This window comes from Saccopteryx bilineata, chromosome 3, assembly GCF_036850765.1.
Source record: "Saccopteryx bilineata isolate mSacBil1 chromosome 3, mSacBil1_pri_phased_curated, whole genome shotgun sequence".
Lineage (NCBI taxonomy): Eukaryota > Metazoa > Chordata > Mammalia > Chiroptera > Emballonuridae > Saccopteryx > Saccopteryx bilineata.
Window position 1 is genome coordinate 271,432,006 of NC_089492.1, and position 21,467 is coordinate 271,453,472.

The 21,467-nt window shown below is 46.7% G+C and overlaps 1 protein-coding gene and 1 non-coding gene across 3 annotated transcripts in view; both read left to right on the forward strand.

Moving 5' to 3' along the window:
- Positions 1–2,487: 2,487 nt before the first annotated feature.
- Positions 2,488–21,467, forward strand: part of MECR (mitochondrial trans-2-enoyl-CoA reductase) — a 31,332-nt gene continuing 12,352 nt past the window's right edge. For both annotated transcript variants that reach the window (XM_066269864.1, XM_066269865.1), the window contains exons 1-3: positions 2,488–2,695; positions 14,411–14,508; positions 14,919–15,050. In XM_066269864.1, coding sequence (XP_066125961.1) covers positions 2,523–2,695; positions 14,411–14,508; positions 14,919–15,050 — 403 coding nt within the window. In that variant the 5' untranslated portion in view covers positions 2,488–2,522. The remainder of the gene's footprint in view (positions 2,696–14,410; positions 14,509–14,918; positions 15,051–21,467) is intronic.
- Positions 4,113–4,219, forward strand: LOC136332678 (U6 spliceosomal RNA). Its single transcript, XR_010730844.1, has one exon. It is a non-coding gene; the product is annotated as a U6 spliceosomal RNA (small nuclear RNA).

The window sequence follows — 21,467 nt, forward strand, 5'->3', positions numbered from 1 at the left end:
TGAAAGAAATAGCATAGAATCATAGTTTTGTTTACAATTTTAAGTCTAATGCATCAATAGTTCATGGTGTTTTTACAAAGAACTGTAGTTCTGGTTCTCCCTAAAGGAACTGGGGAGGCATAAAGGGAGGGGATCTCAGTTAGGAAGATCTCAGGTAGGAAGCTGACACCGTTCAAACAAAAGCCAATGGCCTGAACCAAATTGAGGGCTATCAGGATGCATGGGGCCAAGTCCAGTCCCACGGAGGAAGACCTGATGGATAATTTTCCAGGCTTCCTGGCTGGGATCCTTACAGAATTCGGAGGAGCCAATTTGGTAGAGAAGATAATGTCAACAGCTCAATGTCACCTAGGGAGTCTCACAACAGAAGTTGACCTCTGTGTCACTGTGAAAATAGAATATAATCAAGATTGGGTAGTGTGTGTGTGTGTGTGTGTGTGTGTATGCACATGCATACTGTTTGGGACCAAGTCTTTCCTCCATCATGAAATACCAATGTTCTCTATAAAAAAAAGGAAGTACAAACACTTTCTGAGTATGTCCCATGAGCCAGACCTTAGTCTGTGTGTTTTACATGTGATATTTCTTATGTAATCTTCACAATAACCCCCTAATAACATTCATCAAATGCTTTCATTTGTGAAGTATTCTTGTGGTAAGTGCTCCAAGTGAAGTGAATAATATCTCACTTGATCCTCACAACAGCCTTGACACAGACACTATTATTTCCTTCATTTTAAGGAGAAGGAAATGGAGACACAGAGAGGCCAAGTGACTTGTCCAAAATCACTTTGAAGTGGTTTTAGAAAGCGGCCAAGCCAGGGCTCAGATCCAGATTTCCGAGAGTCCAGCACCTGCACCCTTCATCACAGCACTTTGCTTTCTTCTCTTCCTCAGAGAAAAGGCTCTGAGTTAAGGAGTTTGGGGTGAATAAAGTCCAGAGAAAGGAATTCTTCCTTATCCTTCAAAGTTCAGGCTCAGTGTTTCTCAAAATGTGTTCCCTGGGCCACTTGCACCAGAATATTCTGTGTTGTGGGTGCGGGTGTGGGTGTGTGTGTGTGTGTGTGTGTGTGTATGAGAGAGAGAGAGAGAGAGAGAGAGAGAGAGAGAGAGAGAGAGAGAGAGAGAAGGAGGAAGGGAGAGAGATGAGAAGCATCAACTCATAGTTGAGGCACTTTAGTCATTCACTGCTTGCTTCTCATATGTGCCTTGAGGGGGTGGGGGCTCAAGCTGGTCTCTGATCCCTTGCTCAAGCCAGTGACCTTTGGGCTCAAGCCAGCAACATGGGATCATGTTGATGATCCCAACGCTCAAGCCGGTGACCCTGTGCTCAAGCCAGATGAGCTCACCCTCAAGCCCATGACGTTTGGTTTTGAACCTGGGACCTCAGCATGCCAGGTTGACTATCTACTGTGCCCCTACCAGTCAGGCTGCATCAGAATATTCTTAAGAACTTATAAGAAATATACATTCCTGGATCCTTTCCCAAGATTCTATTCAGTAGGTTTAAGATGAAACCTTGGGTGGTTTTTATGCATATTGAAGATTTTGAGTCACAGGATTGGCTCCAACAGCACCCCCTCCAAGATCCCCTACCTTATCCCCCAGCCCAAACACCTCTCTCCTTGGCTCTAGCAGTGCCCTGTCAGGCTCTTAACTTTTAACTGGGGTTTTAGTTGTCCTCATGTCATCACTTCACCAAATATGTGACCTAGCGTCTTTACTGAGCTACATCTTTTTCTAAACCACTTCAATTGTCCCATTTAATCCCTTTCTACACTAAGCATTTTCAGAGGGGGGGGCCTCCTTCTTGTGATCCCTCCCTTACAAGGGAACACGTAGGGTTTTACAAGGTGGGCACCTTGTAACATTATTCTATTATTTCATCCAATCTTCACAAGAGTCTTGGAGAAGATATATTTTCCTCCTTGTACCAATGAGAAATAGACTGTGTTTCAGTCACCTTCCCAAGGTGGCCAAGCTAGGAAGCCACAGGGCTGGGGTTTGAACCTAAATCTTCTAACTCCAAACCCATTCCTCTTCCCTCCACATTAGCTTATATGTTCTCTACTCAGTGTAGGAAAGTAAGTTTTTTCTCAAACTACTAGAAGATAGTGGGGATTAAATGAGATAATGCCTTAAAATAACCAGGCATAGTGAGCACTAATAGATGGTGGGGAGGAGAAACTGAAGCCGGGGGAGGGTAAATAACTTCCCTAAAATCAAACAGCAGATCGCAGACTGCAAACACAGCTGTAGGCAAGTCTCAGACGCTCCTTGATAGGAGATCAACTTTGGCAGGCAGGAAATGTCCGCGACTCCCGCAGGTCCCTCCACCGCCCATCCCTAGCTCCCGGCGCATTATCACCAGGCGCCACCGCGCGGGCTGCAGAGGAAGGAGACGGCCCTTTAAAGAGAGCAAGGGGCGTGGTCAAGAGACGGGGCAGGTGGCGGGGAGCAGATGCGTGGTCGCGGGAAGATGACGTTTCCGGGCGTCCGGCTCCGAGTTCAGTGGAAAGAGCATGTGGGTTTGCGGCACGCTGTGGGGGGCGCGAGCCCCGGTCCTGATGCGGCAGAGGCTGCTCCCTGCCTCCAGCTGCAGCCGACCTGCTACCGCCTCCTACTCTGCATCTGCCCCCTCGCGGGTCCGAGCGTTGGTCTATGAGCACCATGGGCAGCCAGACAAGGTTGTCGAGTAAGAGACGGCGCCGAAATGGGGCAAGGGGACTGGGGTTCTTGTAGGGTTTTAAGACAGACTGGGGAGAAGGGAAACTAGGAAGGAAGAGACAGGGGCTGAGAAAGAAGGCAGAGAATAACAGAACCGAAACTAGAGCCCAGGATACGTTTGGTAGCTCAGAAAGTCCGTGCTTCTAAGAAGTTAAAGACCCGAAAGGCAGAATTATAACGGTAATAGTGGCTGACGTTTATTAATCGAGTACTGTGTGTCAGGCAACCCCTGTGTAAATGGATGCTCTCATTTAATCGTGACAACAACCTTTGAGGTAGGTACTTGATTTAGTTCCATCTTTCAGATGCGAAAACTGAGGCATAAGAGAGGTAAAATCACTTGCCCAAAGTCACACAACCAATAAGTGGCAGAGTTGGAATTTGAATCCAGGTCTGACTGATTGATCTGCCCGAGTTCTTACCTTCTATTATTTTTCTGGATGCGATTTTCAGAATACTTTTACATCCATTTGAATCTTCACTTCTCAGTGAAGTCAGTCAGAGGCCATTGTTTCCATTTTACAAAGGACAAGGGACTTAAGCAAAATGCTATGCTAATAAAGATTGGCATGTGGAAGGGAATCCATGGCTTCTGATACCTATTCTCATAGGAGTTCCTTTCCACTGTGCTGTATGTGGGCCTTTAGTTACAAAGTCCTACTTTGGAGCCAGTATAGACCTAAGGTCAAATACATACTCATCCTCTTAGTAGCTGTTTGATCTTGGACAAGTCACTCAGCCCCTCTGAGTCCTCAATACTTTCATAATAATGTAATCCTAAAATTTTGTTAAATCTTACTGATTTTTGCATGTGGCTGATAAAAACAGTAAGTGAATTGTCAACCATTATAAATCTACATGTAAGTACAGGCCTAACTCCTTTTATCGTGCTTCGCTTTATTGCGCTTTACAGATATTGAATGTTTTGCAGATGGAAGGCAAGACCCTATCTCAGCAATAAGATTATGACTCACTTTATTGCTATACTCGCTTTGTTGCAGTAATCTGGAACTGAACCTGCAATACCTCTTGGATAGCTATTTGAAAAGGCTAGTGGGGATCACGGTTGTGGAGCTAAGGTGAAAGCATTGACCTGGAAATCGGAAGACCTGGGGTCAAACCCTTGCCCTCCCTGCCCTAGCTGTGTGTTTAGCACGTTACTGAGGTTCTCTGAACCTTGGTTTCACATCTTTAAAAGTGGAGACAATACAGTCATAGCTCATAGTGCTAATCAGCCCTGATAAATCTAATACTTTTCACCAAAAGTACCTACATACCCTCCTGCAGTCCCTTGTTTACAACTCTTTGGTTCCCAGCAAATGGTTTGATTGTTTTCCAGAGGATAGGCAAACAGAATTATTTTCATGATTAAAATACAGGCTAATGTACTCGCTTCGGCAGCATGTATACTAAAATTGGAACAATACAGAGAAGATTAGCATGGTGTCTGCACAAGGATGGCACACAAATTTATGAAGCATTTCATATTTTTACTTAAAAAAAAACGACAAACTGCATGTTTTGACAGCCCAAGTGAATAAGCCTTACATAAATTAAAGGTCATTCACTCAGCCTAGCCACATCCACCATTAGAATATTGAGAACAAAAGAATTTTAAGACTCATCAGTCAACAAATCCCAAATTGTATGTTGTTCATAAGTACTAAGGCAACAGTAAACCCCAAATTGTATGTTGATCATAAGTAATAAATTACCATGAGGACTGGGCTGTAATGAGCTGGTAAAGCTCAGATGAGCACTTCTTTTCCAGGAAGGCAGCCCAGACAGGAACAATGTAGCACCTCTCTCACAGGCTGCAGGGCCTGCCACTACACAGGTGCTCCCAAAATGTTATTAAATCTGTGTCTGATTTCAGTAAGAAGTGCACCTTTTATTGAGTTCTGTGGTAATGAGGAAGGCATCCCCGATGTTTAGGGACCCTGAGTAACGGCCTCTGATGGTTAGGCCAGTGCCTCCTGATTAATCACCTCCTCTTGGAGAGCCAGGGAAGTGTTGCACATGCCACTTAGGGAAAAAAGACAACAACCTTGTCTCCTTGTGTGGAACCCTAGTAATTTCCCAGAAGTTAAAAACGTGATACTTCCATGAAGCATTGTATTCAACCTTGGTTTCACGTCTCAGTCACCTATGACACTAAAAGAAACTACATATTACCAGGTGCCACCCTGAAGTACTTGTAAGTGGCCCAGGAATCTGTGTTTTTTAAAGCTCTCCAAGTAACTGATGCCCAGGACTGCATTGAGAACCATTGTCCTGTGGATATGGACTGACCGGCAGGCAGGCAGACAGACAGTTCTCCCTCTGCCTCAGAGTGGCAGCTTTCCCTTCTGACCCAGATTCAGGCAACTTGACTGTTCGTATATGGACTGAGGCCAGAGGCTGGGATTCTCTTCTTTGTATCCTGTCTTAGGAGGTTTAGGGTAACCGCACTGTCACAGAAAGAATCAGGTGTCCTTTAAACATCCTAGGAACTGGGGATGTGGGTCAGGTTACACTAGGTAGGGTCATGGAACTACTCAGAGTCCCAACAGAGCATTCCCCAGACTAGCATGGTTTGCGATGCCTGCACCATAGGCCAGAGCTCTGGGAGCAGCAGGGAGGGAATGAGAAGCAGTCCGCTCAGGTCTCAGCGGTTGTGGGACTTCTCAAAATGATGTCTCCAGGGAGCTCCTGTCCTCATTTAAACCTGCTAAATGTCCTTTTCTTCAGTTCTTTTGGCCCCAAACTGAGCTCTTCGCTCCTCTACCAAGTCTTTTTCCCTGACATTTTAGAGTTTCTTTCTTTCTGCCTTTTTATTTAAAGAACTGAACAGTTGATCTAAATGAAGTAAGAATGTGCAGGAGAAAATGATGACAGGTGAGAGTGACAAACATTCTAGAAATTTCAGAGGCTCCCCTGGCCATTACCCCTTGTACAGAGTTCCAGATTCTCTATGAGGCAGTTCCCAGATACTCCAATGTCCTTCTCTTTTCGTTTGTTCCCGAAAGTCCCCTTTCAGAACTTTGCATTCTCCGGATCTTATGGTAAGAGCTGTTCTCATTCACTCTGTAACTCCAGTGTGGCAGGCATTGGGCTAAGTTCTCCACGTACAGAATTTAAAACTCAGAATACCCCACTTTGATTATTGTTATCTCCGTTTTACAAATAAAGTAACTGAAACTCAAGAAGCTTGAAAGTCATTTACAGGGGGTCCTCGGGTTATGACAGTTCTGTTCCTACGACAGTGATGTAACCCAAATTTTGGTGTAAGTCGAAACACACCCTAGCCTAAGTCACTTACCTATCCTAACACAGTTGTAAAATCATAATCTAGAACATAAAAACAAAACTATGCCAAAAAATGGCGTAGATAAGTGTACGGGGGAGGGGCGCCAACCCCCTCACTCATACACCCATTACTGCATATTCTTCTGCCATGCACGGCCAGTCTGCCCACATAATCTGTAAGTATGATGCTAACGGCATAAGCTGAAACACGTCTCAATTTCTCTAAGTTTTTATGGGAGTGAGCGTCATAGTTTATGAGGCTCGTATGTCGAGACTGTCATAAACTGAGGACCCCTGTATTTGTCCAAGATCATACAATTAGAATGTTGCTTTATTAAAAGCCCTTGATGTAGACATAGACCTGAAGTAACAATGACAATCATCCCAAATGTTGTCTGAGAATGAGGTGGAGGATGAAATTGGGAGTAAGATAGGTCAGAGGAGAAGGTGAGCTGCCTGACCTGCAGTGGCGCAGTGGATAAGGCGTCGACCTGAAATGCTCAGGTCACCTGTTCAAGACCCAGGGTTTGCCTGGTCAAGGCACATACAAGAAGCAACGGTGAGTTGCTTCCTGCTCCTCCCTCCCTCCTGCCTTTCTTTCTCTCTTCTCTGTAAAATCAATAAATAAAATGTGTTAAAAATAGAGAGAGAGAGAAGGTGAGTTATAGGTCATTCAGGTGACACCCCTCCCCCCGGTCTCCACTCTTTATAGGAAGGACAGCCCCACCCTGGGGAAGATGATAGGAACGCTGTCCTCTGTCTCCTCTTTGCAGGATCAGAAGCTCTCATACAGCAGCATCCTGGTCAGCACGGCTTTCTCACCTGCCTGCTGCTAGCATAAAAAGAAACAAAGCCGCAAAACCCTTGGCATACCCATTCTGCCAGCCAGATGGAATTGGGGGAGCAGGTGGTCGGCAGCCAGACTGTGTAGGTAGTGAGTTTCACTGTAGGGCACTGTTTACTCTCAGGGGATTTCTTCTTTCTACAGTTTTTTTTCTTCTTTTTACAGTTTTTTTTCTTCTTTTTACAGTTTTTTTTTTCTTCTTTTTACAGTTGATGTCAGTATTTAAAACCCAAACTCTATGCTGGTGACTTGATTTTTAAAATGGAATTGTAGTACGATGAAAAAAATTTTCATCTGAGGTCTTTGCCTTCAGGGAACTCACATTCTACTCCAGGAGAAAAAGTATAGAAATGGTTCAAGGAGAAGATCCTGCATGTGCAGAATCCCAGAGGGAAGAGAAAACGTGTGTCTGATTAACAACGTTTAGTAAGTGCTTACTTGTAATCCTTTGAGGGAGGTATCTGCTGAAGCAGACTCAGAGGGGACTAGCCTGAGCCCGCAGGATTCTAACTCAAGCCGATTCGCACCCTGTGACACTTGAACATTACCTTCCTTCTGGATTTCACACTAGGCTATGGGGTTTAGGGCCAAGCCCTTTTACCCCCCATTTCCTCATTCTTGCCTCTAAGGGTGAAACTTGGCAGGCACACCTCTGAGGAGCCGCACAGTAGAAGGGTTTTCCCCGTGGCCGTGTGTCTGGGAAGAATGCAGCCGCCCGGTGCAACTCCCACTGGCTGTGATTGTCTGGCCCTCTTCTAGCAGCTCCTGCAGCTCTCTGATATAGTTCCAGGCCTTTCCCACCCTGGATGGGGTGGGAGGGTCCTCATTTTAGAGAAAGAAGAGCAAAGATGACATGACATTAGTCTGCAGGTCAGGATGTGTCAGTGGGGACTGGCCAGAGTTCCAGTCCCAACTCTGCCACGCTTTATGACAGTGAGGAAATCACTCCAGTCTCCATTTTTTTGCAGTTATTCTTTTATAAAGGGGTTGACCAAGGTCAGCAGTGGTAAATATGAGCATTCATGCTGTCCCCACACCCCTAACTGCTGTGCTGGTGACAAATCTTCACAGCTTTCTTTTCTATGTACCTCAAACCTACACACCTCTTTACCCCATTGTCTCCAAACAACACTCTCCTGCCCAGATGAGCCGAGGCCTCAACATTCTTTTCAACATAGTCTTGCAGCCATGGAAAGTGTTATGAGACATGAATCTTCTTTGACCCAACAATTGTCCAGCTCTGACAATTCTGTGAAGCTGAAGCAAGCGTTGGACTGCCTGCTTGCTAGGGGTTGCTCTGGCAACCTCCAGGGAGCAATGTTGTGACTAGAACCTGGGGTCCTGGCCAGAGTTCCAAGGGACCCCTTTGTGCTTGGTTGGTTACAGCAGCAGCAATCTGCCAGGCAGGGGCTACATGGTCATCTCTCTATACCTGTCAAAGACAGAATAGCTGCAGGCAGTGACTGTCTCCTGCTGGGGCCCAGTCATGCTCTCTGGAGCAACAAGGAGAGTTAGGTCTCAGCAAACTAAGTAACAGAGATTGCAGCTCCCTTGAGCAAGTGTTCTGATGCCAGCCGATGTAGAATGGGATGGGGCTTGCTAGCTTTCTGGTCATCTTGAGGGAAAGAAAGGGATTGAGAAGTAAGGGAGAAGTGGTGTTTTGTCAACACTGGGTAGAATCTTCTAGAAGTTGCTCAAGTCACTGATTCCTTTCCATTCAGAATGATTGTGCAGAAAGTCCTGGATGGTAGGAGGGCCAGCTTACTTTGAGACAGGAAGCCAGGAGAGGTCCCGGGAGGCAAGCAGGTAACCCTCGCACACCGGTGGACCTGGCTCGTATGAACTGTGCTCAGGGAAAGGAGCTTCTGAACCCCACCAACGGAGGCCACCAGCATCCCCTGCTGGGGGTGAGCTGTTAAAGGCTGTGAGCTGAAGACCTTTATTCCTCCACGATTCCCCAACTGTGCTCTGCTTATTAATTATTAATCAAACCTCAGAACAATGTACTCAGCACACCAGGCATTTCACCAAGACACAGAAGGAGTTTTGTTTGTGACTGTGAGGGTTGTGGGCAGGCTGGGGAGAGCCACATAAGGTGTCAGTTACCTACACCCAGTGTGCCTATAATGGGACACGCATTCCTGGCTCTCTGGAAAGAGCAGATGAGAACATCTCTGTGTTCTATGACTCTCTCCCTGCCCATCCTTTCCACTCAAAATGATATTGACTGGTTTGAGGTAACTGAGTGGAAGATGCAAGATAAGTACAAATGGTTGCTAATTAAATGCAGAAGGCGGGGAAGATATCTTAGCGGCGCTGGCCAGTGCCCGCCTTACACAGCAAATATAACTGAGCCAGTCCCCAGAGCACTGGCCTCTTTTTCCCCCTCTCAAAAGACTCTTTCTTCTGCCTGCTTTTGTCTCTCTTGTAGTTCATATGGCATCACAGGTGTACAGCTGCGGCCTCAAAGGAGCCTTTGTGACCTTATCCAGCCTGGGATCTGTTGAGTGGAGACAGTGGCACCCCTCTGAGTTGCATGGCGCCGTTACACTCAGGGGAAGGCCTTGAACTTCCAAGGGACGTGACTTGAGATTTAGCCAGGCTGTGTTTAGCTGCCTCATTTGCACTCCACAACACAGCCACCAGTTCCTTTGGTGAGTTTTTGTTTTGTTTTGTTTTGTTTTTTTAAAAAGAAAGCAAGGAAGAAATTGCTATCATTGCACCAGAGGTCCAACTCCTGGAATTCGGACTCCCGCTCTCCTTCCTGTCTCAGCAGAATGGTATCCTTGACGACGCTGTTAGAACTCTGCAGGAAGAGCAGTGGCTGTGGTATTGATGGCATTCCACAAGGCAGGCCTGGGCTGGTCTCCCTGGTGAGACGCAGCTGGACCAACACACCTTCCCCCAGGAGAGCAGCAAGCGTCGGGCCTGCCTGGTCCTCACCCACCGTGTTTGCAGCTTCAACTTTCCATCTCCTAGGTCCTGGTCCCCATGACACCCTCCTTCCCTGCCACTTCTGTGAATTTCACCTGGTGAAGACAAAGAACAGAACTGGGAGCAGGCTGTTGCCCAGTGCAGCACTTCTCGAACTGCCGTCTGGGGGCAGGAAGTTATTCGGCGTGCTGTGAGAATAGTGTTCCCAGCTGACTTAACTCTGGGAGCTCTGACTGCACAAAGCCACATGGGTTTCTCTACTGGAAGACCTCTCAAAGCCTTTATGACTCTAATGTGCAGTCTGAATCTTATAAAGGGGGTTTAGTAGGCAGCGTTTCCCAAACGTATTGGACCCCAGGGAATACCTAATGCGTAATATCTTCAGGACAAGAATTCCACAAACAGCAGAGGGATGCTGGCTTAGTGTTCAACAGTCTGATCTTTGGACTCAAGCTTCAGATCAAGTCTTGCCACTTACTAACAATTTAACCTTGAACAAGTTACTTAACTTCTCTGAGTGATAACATTCTCCAGATAGGTGCTTTGAGGACTAAACAGCATCGGGTATAGAAAATGTTAAACGCAATGCCCGGAGCTTAGTAAACTGTCATTATTAGTTACCATTTAATTGTTCAGCCATCACCCAAAATGTTTACCTACTTCTCTAGACTCTGCCAACACACAGCTGACTCAGCTCCGAGTCCACCCCAGAGCGCCCTCTGCTCCCTACCTTACAGCCGGCTGCCTGCTTCAAGCTTCCTCCCCGCTCCAAACCACTCTTCCTTCCTCCCTATGTCACCATCCGCTTACCCAAGCCAGAAGCCCAGGAGCCATCAAAGACTTCCTACTCCCCCCATGTGGAGTCAGTCACCAAGTGACATCAATGCCACTTCTTATTTAAGAGACCCTGGGTCCTGCCCATTTCCACAGCTCCAGTCTAGCCTGCACCTGTCGCCTGGCCTGTCTGGTCAGATTCTCTGTGGCAGGAAAGCCTTCCATCCTCTCCTGGTCCATCAGGTAAACTGGTTATCCTTCAAGTCCCAACTAAAGTATCAGAGGCTTCCTTGGGCTGATAAGAGTTGCCGCTCCTTCACCGTCCACTGTGTATCAGGCACTCTAGCAAATGAACATTCACTCATTTGATCCTGTGAGCTAGGTGCTGGTGTTCTCACTTCACAGACATGTTTTCTGAGGTTTATCTAGCTGGTAACTGACCGAGGCAGGATTAAAACCCAGGACTGTCTATTTTAATCCAAATTCATGCTGTATCCTTCATCTATGAACTGAGACCTACCTGTATTCTCATCTTGACCGTGATCATCTCGATTTTTAAGAAGTGCAAATCTAAGCTGAACTTTCCCATGAGGAAAAGAGCCATGGGTTTTTTTGCTTAGACCAAACTTTCTTCAGGATAATCTTTATTGTTTATTTGCACCCATCCTTCAGGTGTGTTTTCCTAAACAGCCCAAAACCAGGAACAGCAAATACAGGCCTCAACAGCTAAGTCCCTGTGATTTGATCCTCTCCCCTGGTTCCCTAAGGGACTGGCATTTCTATGCCACATCTTCTCTCTAGAGAAGAAACTTGGGTCATTTCTTTAGGAAGCGTTGAGCACTGTTTGGTCAAAGGCACTGTGCTAAAACTGAAAGTTCTCTGCCCTTCGCAGGCTCACAGTCTAATGGGGTGACAACACACATACACATTCTGACTATAGAGCTAGGATGTCAGTGAAAGGAGCACTGAACTGAGTCTGAAAAACCTAGATCCGATTTCAAATTCATATCTGCAACTCCAAAATCCGAAAAGCTCTGAAAACTGACTCTTGGATATTTTCGTTTGTTTTTGTTTTTTTCATAACTCTTGGAGGCAAAACCTGGCCTCTCACATGAAGTTTTTATATGGTCATTATTCATTCTACTTAATGTGAGTATTCATATATTTTGCTGGAAAACAATGTGTCTGATCCTAGAATGCTGCCCCAGCCCCCACGTGGTGTATAAATGGTTTGGAATGCTGAAGTATATACTTCTCACCTCAAGAGTTTTGGAAAAGGGATGTGAACTTATGCCTTGTGATCAATTGAAAAAAAGTTGTATGAAAAGACTTTATAAACTCAAAAGCAATGAACTTGAGTAGGATTGTTACGGTATGATCACTGTGTAATGGGAGCACTCCAGAGGGAGCACAAGATTTTTTTTCAGGGCCAGGAAGAGGGTCAAAAGATACCTTAGGGGAAGTAAAATTTGAGTTGGATCTTAAAGGGTGAACTGGATTTTTCATTTCATGGAGAAGTTGTGGAAAAGAAAGTCTGGGCTGAGGCAAGACATATAGAAAATGCAGGGGGGGGAAACTGTCTTTTAAGTAGCTTGAGGACCTGGACTTCGTCAGCTTACAGAAAAACTGATTATCTGTCAAAACGCAAGAGAGAAGCAGTACAGATAATACAAAGGGGCCGCTGGTCCACAGTTCATGTGCTCTGGGCAGGGGTTTTCTTGGCAATGCAGACTTATACATGCGTTCACAGAGAAGCGTCACTGTCTGGTGGATGCCTCCCCGCTTAGCCTGCTAGGAAGGCTGGGGAGCCCAGCAAGGATCAGGCCTGCACACCACTCCTGGCTGGTGCACCCCGCTCCTGGCTGGTGCTCGCTTCACTGCCCTCTGCTTGGTCTGGGGCAAGCCACTAACCACCTGGCTTCTCTAGCATCGGACTACCAGGTTCACATCAGATCTCCCACTTAGTACTTTTGCTGGCCTTGAGCAAGTTTTTTACCTCTTTTGTGCCTTTGTCCCTCAGGTGTAAAATCAATAATAGTAGACAGCTGGCATGGAAAGCACTTAGCAGAGTGACTCACTGGCAAGCGCTTGAATAGTAGTAGTTGTTGTTGTTGTTGCTGTTGTTACTACAAGGACCCCCCTGCTCCAGCTACATATACATGCATGCATTCCTTAATATTTACCTAAAAAGGAAAAAAAATCCCTTTATTTATTCTTTCTGCCCTGGTCATCAACTTCTTCCTTGTTAACTACTTTCTGTAGAAATTATTTCTATTTCGGGTTTTTATACCTGTTTTGCAATCATGCTGAAGCCTGGCCTCCCTTACTGTGGTCATAATCTGGCACGGGGATTCCCAGATTGGGGTCCCCAGACGGCAGTTGGGGGGTTCCCGGACTGATTTCAGGATGCTGGTACAGAGGAGGGTAGATAAGAGGAAGGACTCAGGGCAGAGCAGCCTTGCCACTGACCAGTTATCTTACCCTGCACAAGTTTCATCACCTCTGTACATGCTAACTCAGGTCGTGTATTTAAAGCCCTCAGCACAGGGCTTCGTGTGTAATAAACATCTGGCAGCACTATTACTATTAATACAAGACATTTCTTGAAAATCACACTTTTACTGCAAGATGGAGCTTCAGATAAAATTAAAAGGTCTAATTTCTGTGGGAAGTGGGTAGAGTTACATCAGTTTAGTGTGGCGATGTCACTGATGCTAAGAGCCTCTGGTTGGCAGTTACATGTACCTTTAGTAAGTAAAAATGAAGAGAATTATGGCTTAACAAGTACATTCGGGCAGAGAAAGCATTGCAGACATGGAGTCTGAGGAGCGTTGAGAAAGAAAAGAAGTCTGGTAATAAAAAGTCACAAGGACACACCAGTCCAGTATACTGATCAGTGCTTTCTGGTTGGAAGGTCTGCTTTTTTTATAAAACAAAAGTAACACAAGGACATTGTCACCAGGCCTTTCTCTAAAGCCCTTTGGCAGGTTTTACCCACTAACCAAAGTTCCAGTGGTGTCCAGGGCCCACTGCGATCAGCAGGAGTTATCACGTGGACTTGAAATGGGAGATGCTCTTGAAAGGGATGGAGTGCAAGCCGCCGCCACCATCCCGTTTTACAAATGGAGAAACAAAGGCCTCAAGCAGGAAAGAAACTTAACCAGGGTGACATGGCCATCATATTGTAGGGCTTCACACCTCAGATGCTCAGCGTCTGTCCAGCATCCTTTCAGAGAGACCAGGACTCTCATCTTGAAGGAACATCACTGCAGGGGGTGAACCACAGTCACCTGGGGAGTTCTTGCTGACTCTACTTCCCTCACCCCCTTCCGTAACTAAGGGAAATGTCTCCTCTCCCCTGTATGTATTATGAGGGAAAAGGTGGAGAACAAATGAGCCGTCCCAGAATTTCCCAGTGACGCATGTTCGTAAGAACTACGGGAGCACCCTTATCTGGAGATGCTAGTTCAGCAGGTCCGAGCTGGGGCCTGAGAACCTATTTTAGAGAGAAAGCACACCAGCTGACTGATAAGCAAGTTTTGAGAAACACAAGTCTAAGCCAGGCCAGCAGAATTTTAAACTACATACTCTGTCCTAGAGTGAGCAGTGAGGTTGAGAGGTCATTAGGGATTGTCCCCTTGCAGTTAATGACAGATTTAAGCCTGCATCTCATGCGAATTCTACTCGGCACCTTCCTCTTTACTAACAGAACCCAAATTCCTGGGCACACAGTGGCAGCTAAAAACATGTTGCTGCCTGACCTACTCTGGGGAGATGATTTGAGCAAAAGGTGCCTCATCTAGCCTGGGTGATATTAACATCTCTCTCTGGCTTTGTGCTTAGACTGAAGGACCTGGAGCTGGCTGCTGTCAGCGGATCAGACGTCCATGTGAAGATGCTGGCGGCCCCTATCAATCCATCTGACATAAATATGATCCAAGGTAACCTTGGTTTCCGTGGCTTGTGTTAATTGGCTTTTTTCGCTTAGCTGCCACCTCGTTTCCATTCCTCCTCAGGTGTGGGTGTGAAATTCCTGTGATTAGCAGCAGCTGTTCTCCAGACACATCTGGAGACCGTGAGAGCCTCTCTGGCCTCCCCTCCCTGGAGTATGAGGCTTTTAGAGAGTTAGGAAGATTCCTACATTCCTACATTCATCTTATCTAATCCTAATAACCATGAATGCAGAAGAATATCGTCCCCCTTTACACATGAAGAAGCTAAGGCTCGGAAAAGTTGATTAGCAACACTGCTAGTCAAAGGCAGAACCCAGATCAGGCTTAGGTCTGACTCCAGAGTCCATGCTTCCACTGCCCAAGCCTTATTGGATGGCCCTCTGTGCTCTTCTCCTTAGGAAATTACGGCTTACTCCCCCAGCTGCCTGCCGTCGGGGGCAACGAAGGCGTTGGACGCGTTGTAGCAGTGGGCAGCAATGTGACTAGCATGAAGCCAGGAGACTGGGTGATTCCAGCAGATGCTGGTTTGGGTGAGTTTCCCCAGGTATCTGCAGACTTTCATTGTTCCAGATCGTATTTCACCCACACTACAGAGGTTTGCTCACTGGCTCAGCATTACTAAGCAGTGCAGGGTTTATTTCTAAGTCCATATATACCTACCTTCAGGAGGGGTAGAAGCTGAACAAGGTGAGCAGAAATTCCGTCCCTGCTCAGGAGTTGAAGGTACCTGCTCTCTCATCTCCGTGGGCCCGAGCTGATTGGAGCTGTGGTTCCTTGAATCCCTACATCTCTAAGTCCCAGTTGTTAGGTACAATGAAGATACAAACAAGACAGCTCCTACCCTCCAGGAGGTGAAGATCTAATTGAAGAACTCCTCAAACCAATAACCTCCATAAAGGGAGTGTTACAAGGTCACAGGAAGCAGAAGGCACTTCCGGCTGCGCTGTGTGCCTGTGCGCGAGAGAGGGAGAGACAGTCTTCGGGAAGGATCGGGGCTTCCTGGAGGAGGCTCACTGGAACAGACCTTTGATGGATGAATTTTGTTAGATGGAGATGAGTCAAAAATCACATTTGAAAGAAACAAGTAGCAAAGCACAAAGAGGAGTTTGGGAAATAGTGGGAGATGCAGGGTAGCCTTGGCAGAGGATATGCACGTGGGAGAGGGTAGTAGCACAGTGAGAAGGCAGGTAGCAAAGGTACTGAGGCCGTATAGTAAGGAGTCATTGCTGAGTTATTTAACAATTGATGGGGTTTTTTTGTTGGTTGTTTGTTTTGTGACACAGAGACAGCGAGACAGAGAGAGGGACAGATAGGGACAGACAGACAGGAAGGGAGAGAGATGAGAAGCATCAATTTTTCGTTGCAGCACCTTAGGTTCTCGTTGATTGCTTTCTCATATGTGCCTTGATGGGGGGGGGGGTCTACAGCAGAGCGAGCGACCCCTTGCTCAAGCTGGTGAGCCTTTGCTCAAACCAGATGAGCCCGCGCTCAAGCTGGCGACCTCGAGGTCTCGAACCTGGGTCCTCCATGTCCCAGTCTGACGCTCTATCCACTGCTCCACCACCTGGTCAGGCAACACTTTTTTTTTTTTTCTTTTAACAGAGACAGAGAGTGAGTCAGAGAGTGATAGACAGGAACGGAGAGAGATGAGAAGCATCAATCATTAGTTTTTCATTGCACATTGCAACACCTTAGTTGTTCATTGATTGCTTTCTCATATGTGCCTTGACCGCGGGCCTTCAGCAGACCGAGTAACCCCTTGCTTGAGCCAGCGACCTTGGGTTCAAGCTGGTGGACTTTTCCTCAAACCAGATGAGCCCGCACTCAAGCTGGCGACCTCGGGGTCTCAAACCTGGGTCCTCTGCATCCCAGTCTGACGCTCTATCCACTGCGCCACCGCCTGGTCAGGCTCAGGCAACACTTGATGGTTTTTTAACAAGAATCTTTTTTTATTTATTTTATTTTATGTATTCATTTTTAGAGAGGAGAGAGAGAGACAGAGAGGGAGAGACAGACAGAGAGAGAGAAGGGGGGAGGAGCTGGAAGCATCAACTCCCCTATGTGCCTTGACTAGGCAAGCCCAGGGTTTCAAACCGGCGACCTCAGCATTTCCAGGTCGATGCTTTTATCCACTGCGCCACCACAGGTCAGGCCACTTGATGGTTTTTGAGGCACAAACAATTGGATCCTGATAGCAGCCACGAGAGGGAGGCAGGACATTCATCCCATTGGATGGATGAGGAACTGACACTTGAAGCCATTGCCCAAACTTCAACAGCAAACTGAAAGGGAGCTCACCAGACTCTTGTCTTCTCTAATTTTCCTGCTACACCCAGTGTTAGGAGTCTATGGGTTATAACTTACAGAGAATCAACTCAAACTTGCTTTACAAAAAAAAAAAAAAAGTTAGTTGGTTTGTGGAACTGGGAAGTGTAGGAGATAGAAAGCTTCTGGCTGAGCTGGACCCTGGAAACCTGATGCTGCCAGAGCTCGGTCTTTCTCTTGTTCTCATTAGTTCTCAGACGGGGTCTCCCTCACAGTGATGTGGTAACAGCAACAAATACTCCTTGGCCACACCCTTTGCACCAGGCACTGTTCTAAGCACTTTATGTCTATTAACTGCATTATGCCCACATGAGGCAGATAGTGTTATTCCCATTTTGCAAATAAGACAAATAGTAAATGTAAAGGATTAAGCAACTTGCCCAGGGTCATCAAGCCAGTAAGTGGCAGAGCTAAGATTCCGCCTCTGCTATACACCTTTCATAGAGGGCCACCAGCAGTCTGAGGTTTCGTCATCCTGAAAACAAACTGATTAGCACATCTTCCACAACCCATTCGGCACAACCATATCCATCCTCCAGAAAGGCTCTGAGCCACTCTGAACCCATCACCAGGGCAATGGGATTGGGCCACTGCAATCGCTTAGTTGAGTCTCTTGCCCACCTCTGGTATAGAGGGTGGGGCCTTGTGGTTGACAGCCCCAGAGTTAGGAAGGAGTAGTTCTAGAAAGAAAAGAAGATACCTTGCAGGAAAACAATAGTAACAGAACTTCTCTGAGACCAGGAAGACTGCCCAGAATGGCTGCCCTGGCTCCTATAGCCGCCTGGCAGTGAAAGCGCCTAGCTGTGAGAGCGAATGGCGAGCTGCAAGGATTCGCTGGATACTGACGGGCCAGCCCCGTGCCAGGTGAAGAGCATACCTGGTGGGTCAGACAGTCTTTGCCCGCCAAGTGCTCTTGGCTGGGAACAGAAAAACAACACTCAAAACAATGCAGTATATTAAGTGCTAGGATCACAGGATGGACACAAAGGCAAGAGTCCCCTATCGCGGGAAGCTTTAGGAGAGGTGCTTGAAAAGCAATGCTTGAACTCGGTCTGGAGGACTGAACAGAAGTCAAGCCAGGGGGCTGGGTGAGAAGGGGCTCCCCAGGCAGGGAGTGCAACCCATGCTAAGGTCTGGTGATGGCTGAAGGCCCGACGCTGTCAGGACTGCAGGGAGCTCAGTTCGGCTGGGTCAGGAGAGGGATGGTGGAGAAACAAGATGAAGTGGGAGAGGTAAGCTGGGGCCTAGTCATGGAGCACTCACATCCACGGTCAGAGGGGCCCGGATGAAGAGTTAAGAAGAGGAATGCTTTGATCAGATTTGTGCTGCGAAGAGAATGCTCAGAAGGGCAGAGGCCACGTGGAGGCAGGAAGCCAGTTGGGAGGTGGCTGAACAGTTCTGGCCTCAGATGAGGAGTGTCTGAACAAGACAGTTCCATGGGACGGGGGAAGATGGTGGATTTAAAAGCTAAAGTAACAGGACTTGGTTATTAGATTTGGAGAGAAGAATGAAGGACGTTTGCCAGGTGTGTGGGTAATTGCCTGGGTGTGGTGGTGCTGGTAGCCAGAACAGAGATTTCTCCCTGGAGACACAGTGAGTCTTATAAACCAGGTGCCAGTCAGAGCGGATGAGGATTTTGTGATTATCAGGACTATAATTAACTCCGTTTATTCAGTAAGCATTTGTGAACATCTGTAGCATGCTGGGCTCTAGCATACAACAGTGAACAACCTGGTCTTTCTTCCAGTGAAGACTGCAGGTTAGTAATAGTGGCAATCGGTAAGCAGATAAGTCCTCAACTGGACAAATCTTGGTCATTTTTTCATGGTACTGAGCTGCCCAGCCATTGCTGTGGCCTTAGCCAGCTTTTTCCCATGTGCAACCCAGCTAGTCCCAAGGGAGCCTGGGCCAGAGAAAGTGTGAACTGACTCTCATTGGAAATACTGAAAACCCTGCTGAGGCAGCATGGGGCAGGGGAAGAGCGCTGGCCTGTGAGCCAGGTGCAGGTTTCTCTGCCACCTCCCTGCATGACCTTAAGTCCCAACTCCTCTGAGCATCCATTTCCTCATCTCTATAGTGCAGCTAATAGTCATTGCCTTGTACATCTCAGCTGTCTTATGCAACTCAACGGATCTTTGCAAACACTAAATTTCTGTATGCATTAGAAGAAATTTCTTCAGGGGAAGAAAAGATCAGGGATTGGCAAACTTTTTTCTTAAATGGCCAGTTAGTAAATATTTTGGGCTTTGCAAGCCATACCACCTCAACTTAACTCTGCCATTTTAAGTAGCCATAAACAATACAAAAAAGTAAGCGTGGTCGTGATCCAATTAAAGTATATTTACAAAAATAGGTGATGAGCCAGATTTGGCCCATGGGCCATAGTTTGCTGGCCCTGCATTAGATGGTTAAGGGTCAGTCGCACATGCATGAGGACTGGCTGTCCTCAGAGCTAGGGCATGGAACTAAGGACCAGTAAAGGGAACCAACGGATGTTACACCTTCTACAGACCAGGTTCAGTGATAGTCTGTACAAATGCCATCGCATTTAATAGCCACACTACAACGTGTTATTCTCTGCATTACATAGGTCAGAAAAAGTGAAACTCAAAAAAATGCGAAGTAAGAAATTGAAATCGCTTGACTAAGTGGGTGGCAGAGCTGGATTTTTAAGCAGGTCTCTCCAGCTTCTAAGCCTCGGGGTTTCTCCTTGAAATCCCTGAAAGCCTTGGGCTGACCGTGGGCACTGTTCCCATTTACCCAGGTCCTCTTGAGAAGGAGGTTAGGGAAAGCCAAGCCCCAGAAATCTACATCAAGGGCTGAATTTCCATTGTCTTGCCATTAAGGAAAATTAGAAGACACCCTTGATTTCCTGCATAAAAGCCATACCCTGAGCGTTTGACACAGAGTAGCGTACAGTCGGTGTTGGCTAAGATGAAGGGCCGGTGATTATGAAGAAGACGACAAAGAGCTGCAAACCAGGCTGTGAAGCCCACAGAAGCCAAGGCACCTCCTGGATTCCAATGGAATCCTTCTGTTTTTCAGCCTCTTATTTTCTCAGCTGCAGAGCTCCTCTGGGACTCACACAACCTCTAATAGTGTTCCTGCGTCCTGTCCCCAGTACCTCTATAGCCCACGTTGTTTTTCCCCTCCTGCAGCACAGGCGCCTAGGCTGCCCTCTCCTCCCCATACCTGGGACATGTGGTACCAGGATACTGTTAGAGCCCAGCAACCAGATACTGAATGCACACACCTGAGAGCTCTGAAAGTGTAGGCCACAGGCCCGGAGACAGCACAGCCACTAGACACAGAGCCAGTAAGGCTACAAAGAGTTTCCCTAAGGTGACGTAGCAAGGACATGGCAGAGCCAGAGCTTGCATCTGCATCTGTCTGACTCTAAGGTCTATCCTCTTCCCCTCTGCTTAAACAGGATCCCACCTGCACAGGTGAGCACCTGCATCCCCACCTGCACCCCTCACCCAATGCTTATCAACCCCTGTTAACTCGATCTTGAACAGGTAATTCAAGCCCATCTACTTTTCTTCATCCTCACTGCTGACGTCTTGGTCTGGGCAACCTTCATCTCACATTTAAACCCCTAGAAAAGCCCCCCTTTCCACCCTTTCCACGTTGCCTCTCGCCACCCAACTGTCTTTTCCTCACAGCAACACGTGATCTTAAAGCATAAATCCAATGGCCTCAGCATTCTCTTAAAGCGCATTAGAAACTACCCATTCACTAAAATAAAATTCATTCTCATGCCATGGTCCTGAGCCCTGTGCTTTCCAGACTGCAAGTTGTGATCTATTAGCAAAATCAATCAAGTAAGCTGCAAACAGGTTTTTTTTTTACTTAAATCAAGCAGGATAACATAAAGAATAAGACGGCAAGCTAAATATTGTTCCATGAAAAAATTTGGCTTCTGAAATATATGTAGATAGATAGACAGATACATACATACATGCATGCATACATACATACATACAGATATATTTGTATACTGAGTTACAACATAATTCATGGTTCCTATTGGTCCAGATCATGAAATTCTATAAAACACTCATTTAGCCCATGACACCTTAACCACATCTTTTTTTTTTAATTTTTATAGATTTTTATTTATTCATTTTTAGAGAGACAGGAGAGAGAGAGAGAGAGAAGGGGGAGAAACAGGAAGCATCAACTCCCATTTGTGCCTTGACCAGGCAAGCCCAGGGTTTCAAACTGGCGACCTCAGTGTTCCAGGTCAATGCTTTAGTCACTGCTCCACCTCAGGCCAGGCTTAACCACATCTTAACTGCCCTTCCCGTCACTCTGTCCTCCAGTCCTGTTCTTGTATCTGTCCTGCCTCAGAGTCTCTGCAAACGCTTTCTCCTCTGCCTGGGATGTTCTTGAGTGGCTAACATCTCTGTCCTTTAGCTCTTAGCCTGTCACCTCCTCAGAGGAGCCGTCTCTGACTCCCATCTAAAGTAATTCTCTCCACTGTTACTCTGTCTCTCTATAATTTGTAATTTATAATTATTGCATTTGCTTGTTTGCTCCTCACTCCACTAGAACGGAAGCTCCTTGAAAGTAAGGATGCATCTGTGTTGTTCCAGGTGCCTGGCTCAGAGCAGGTAGGG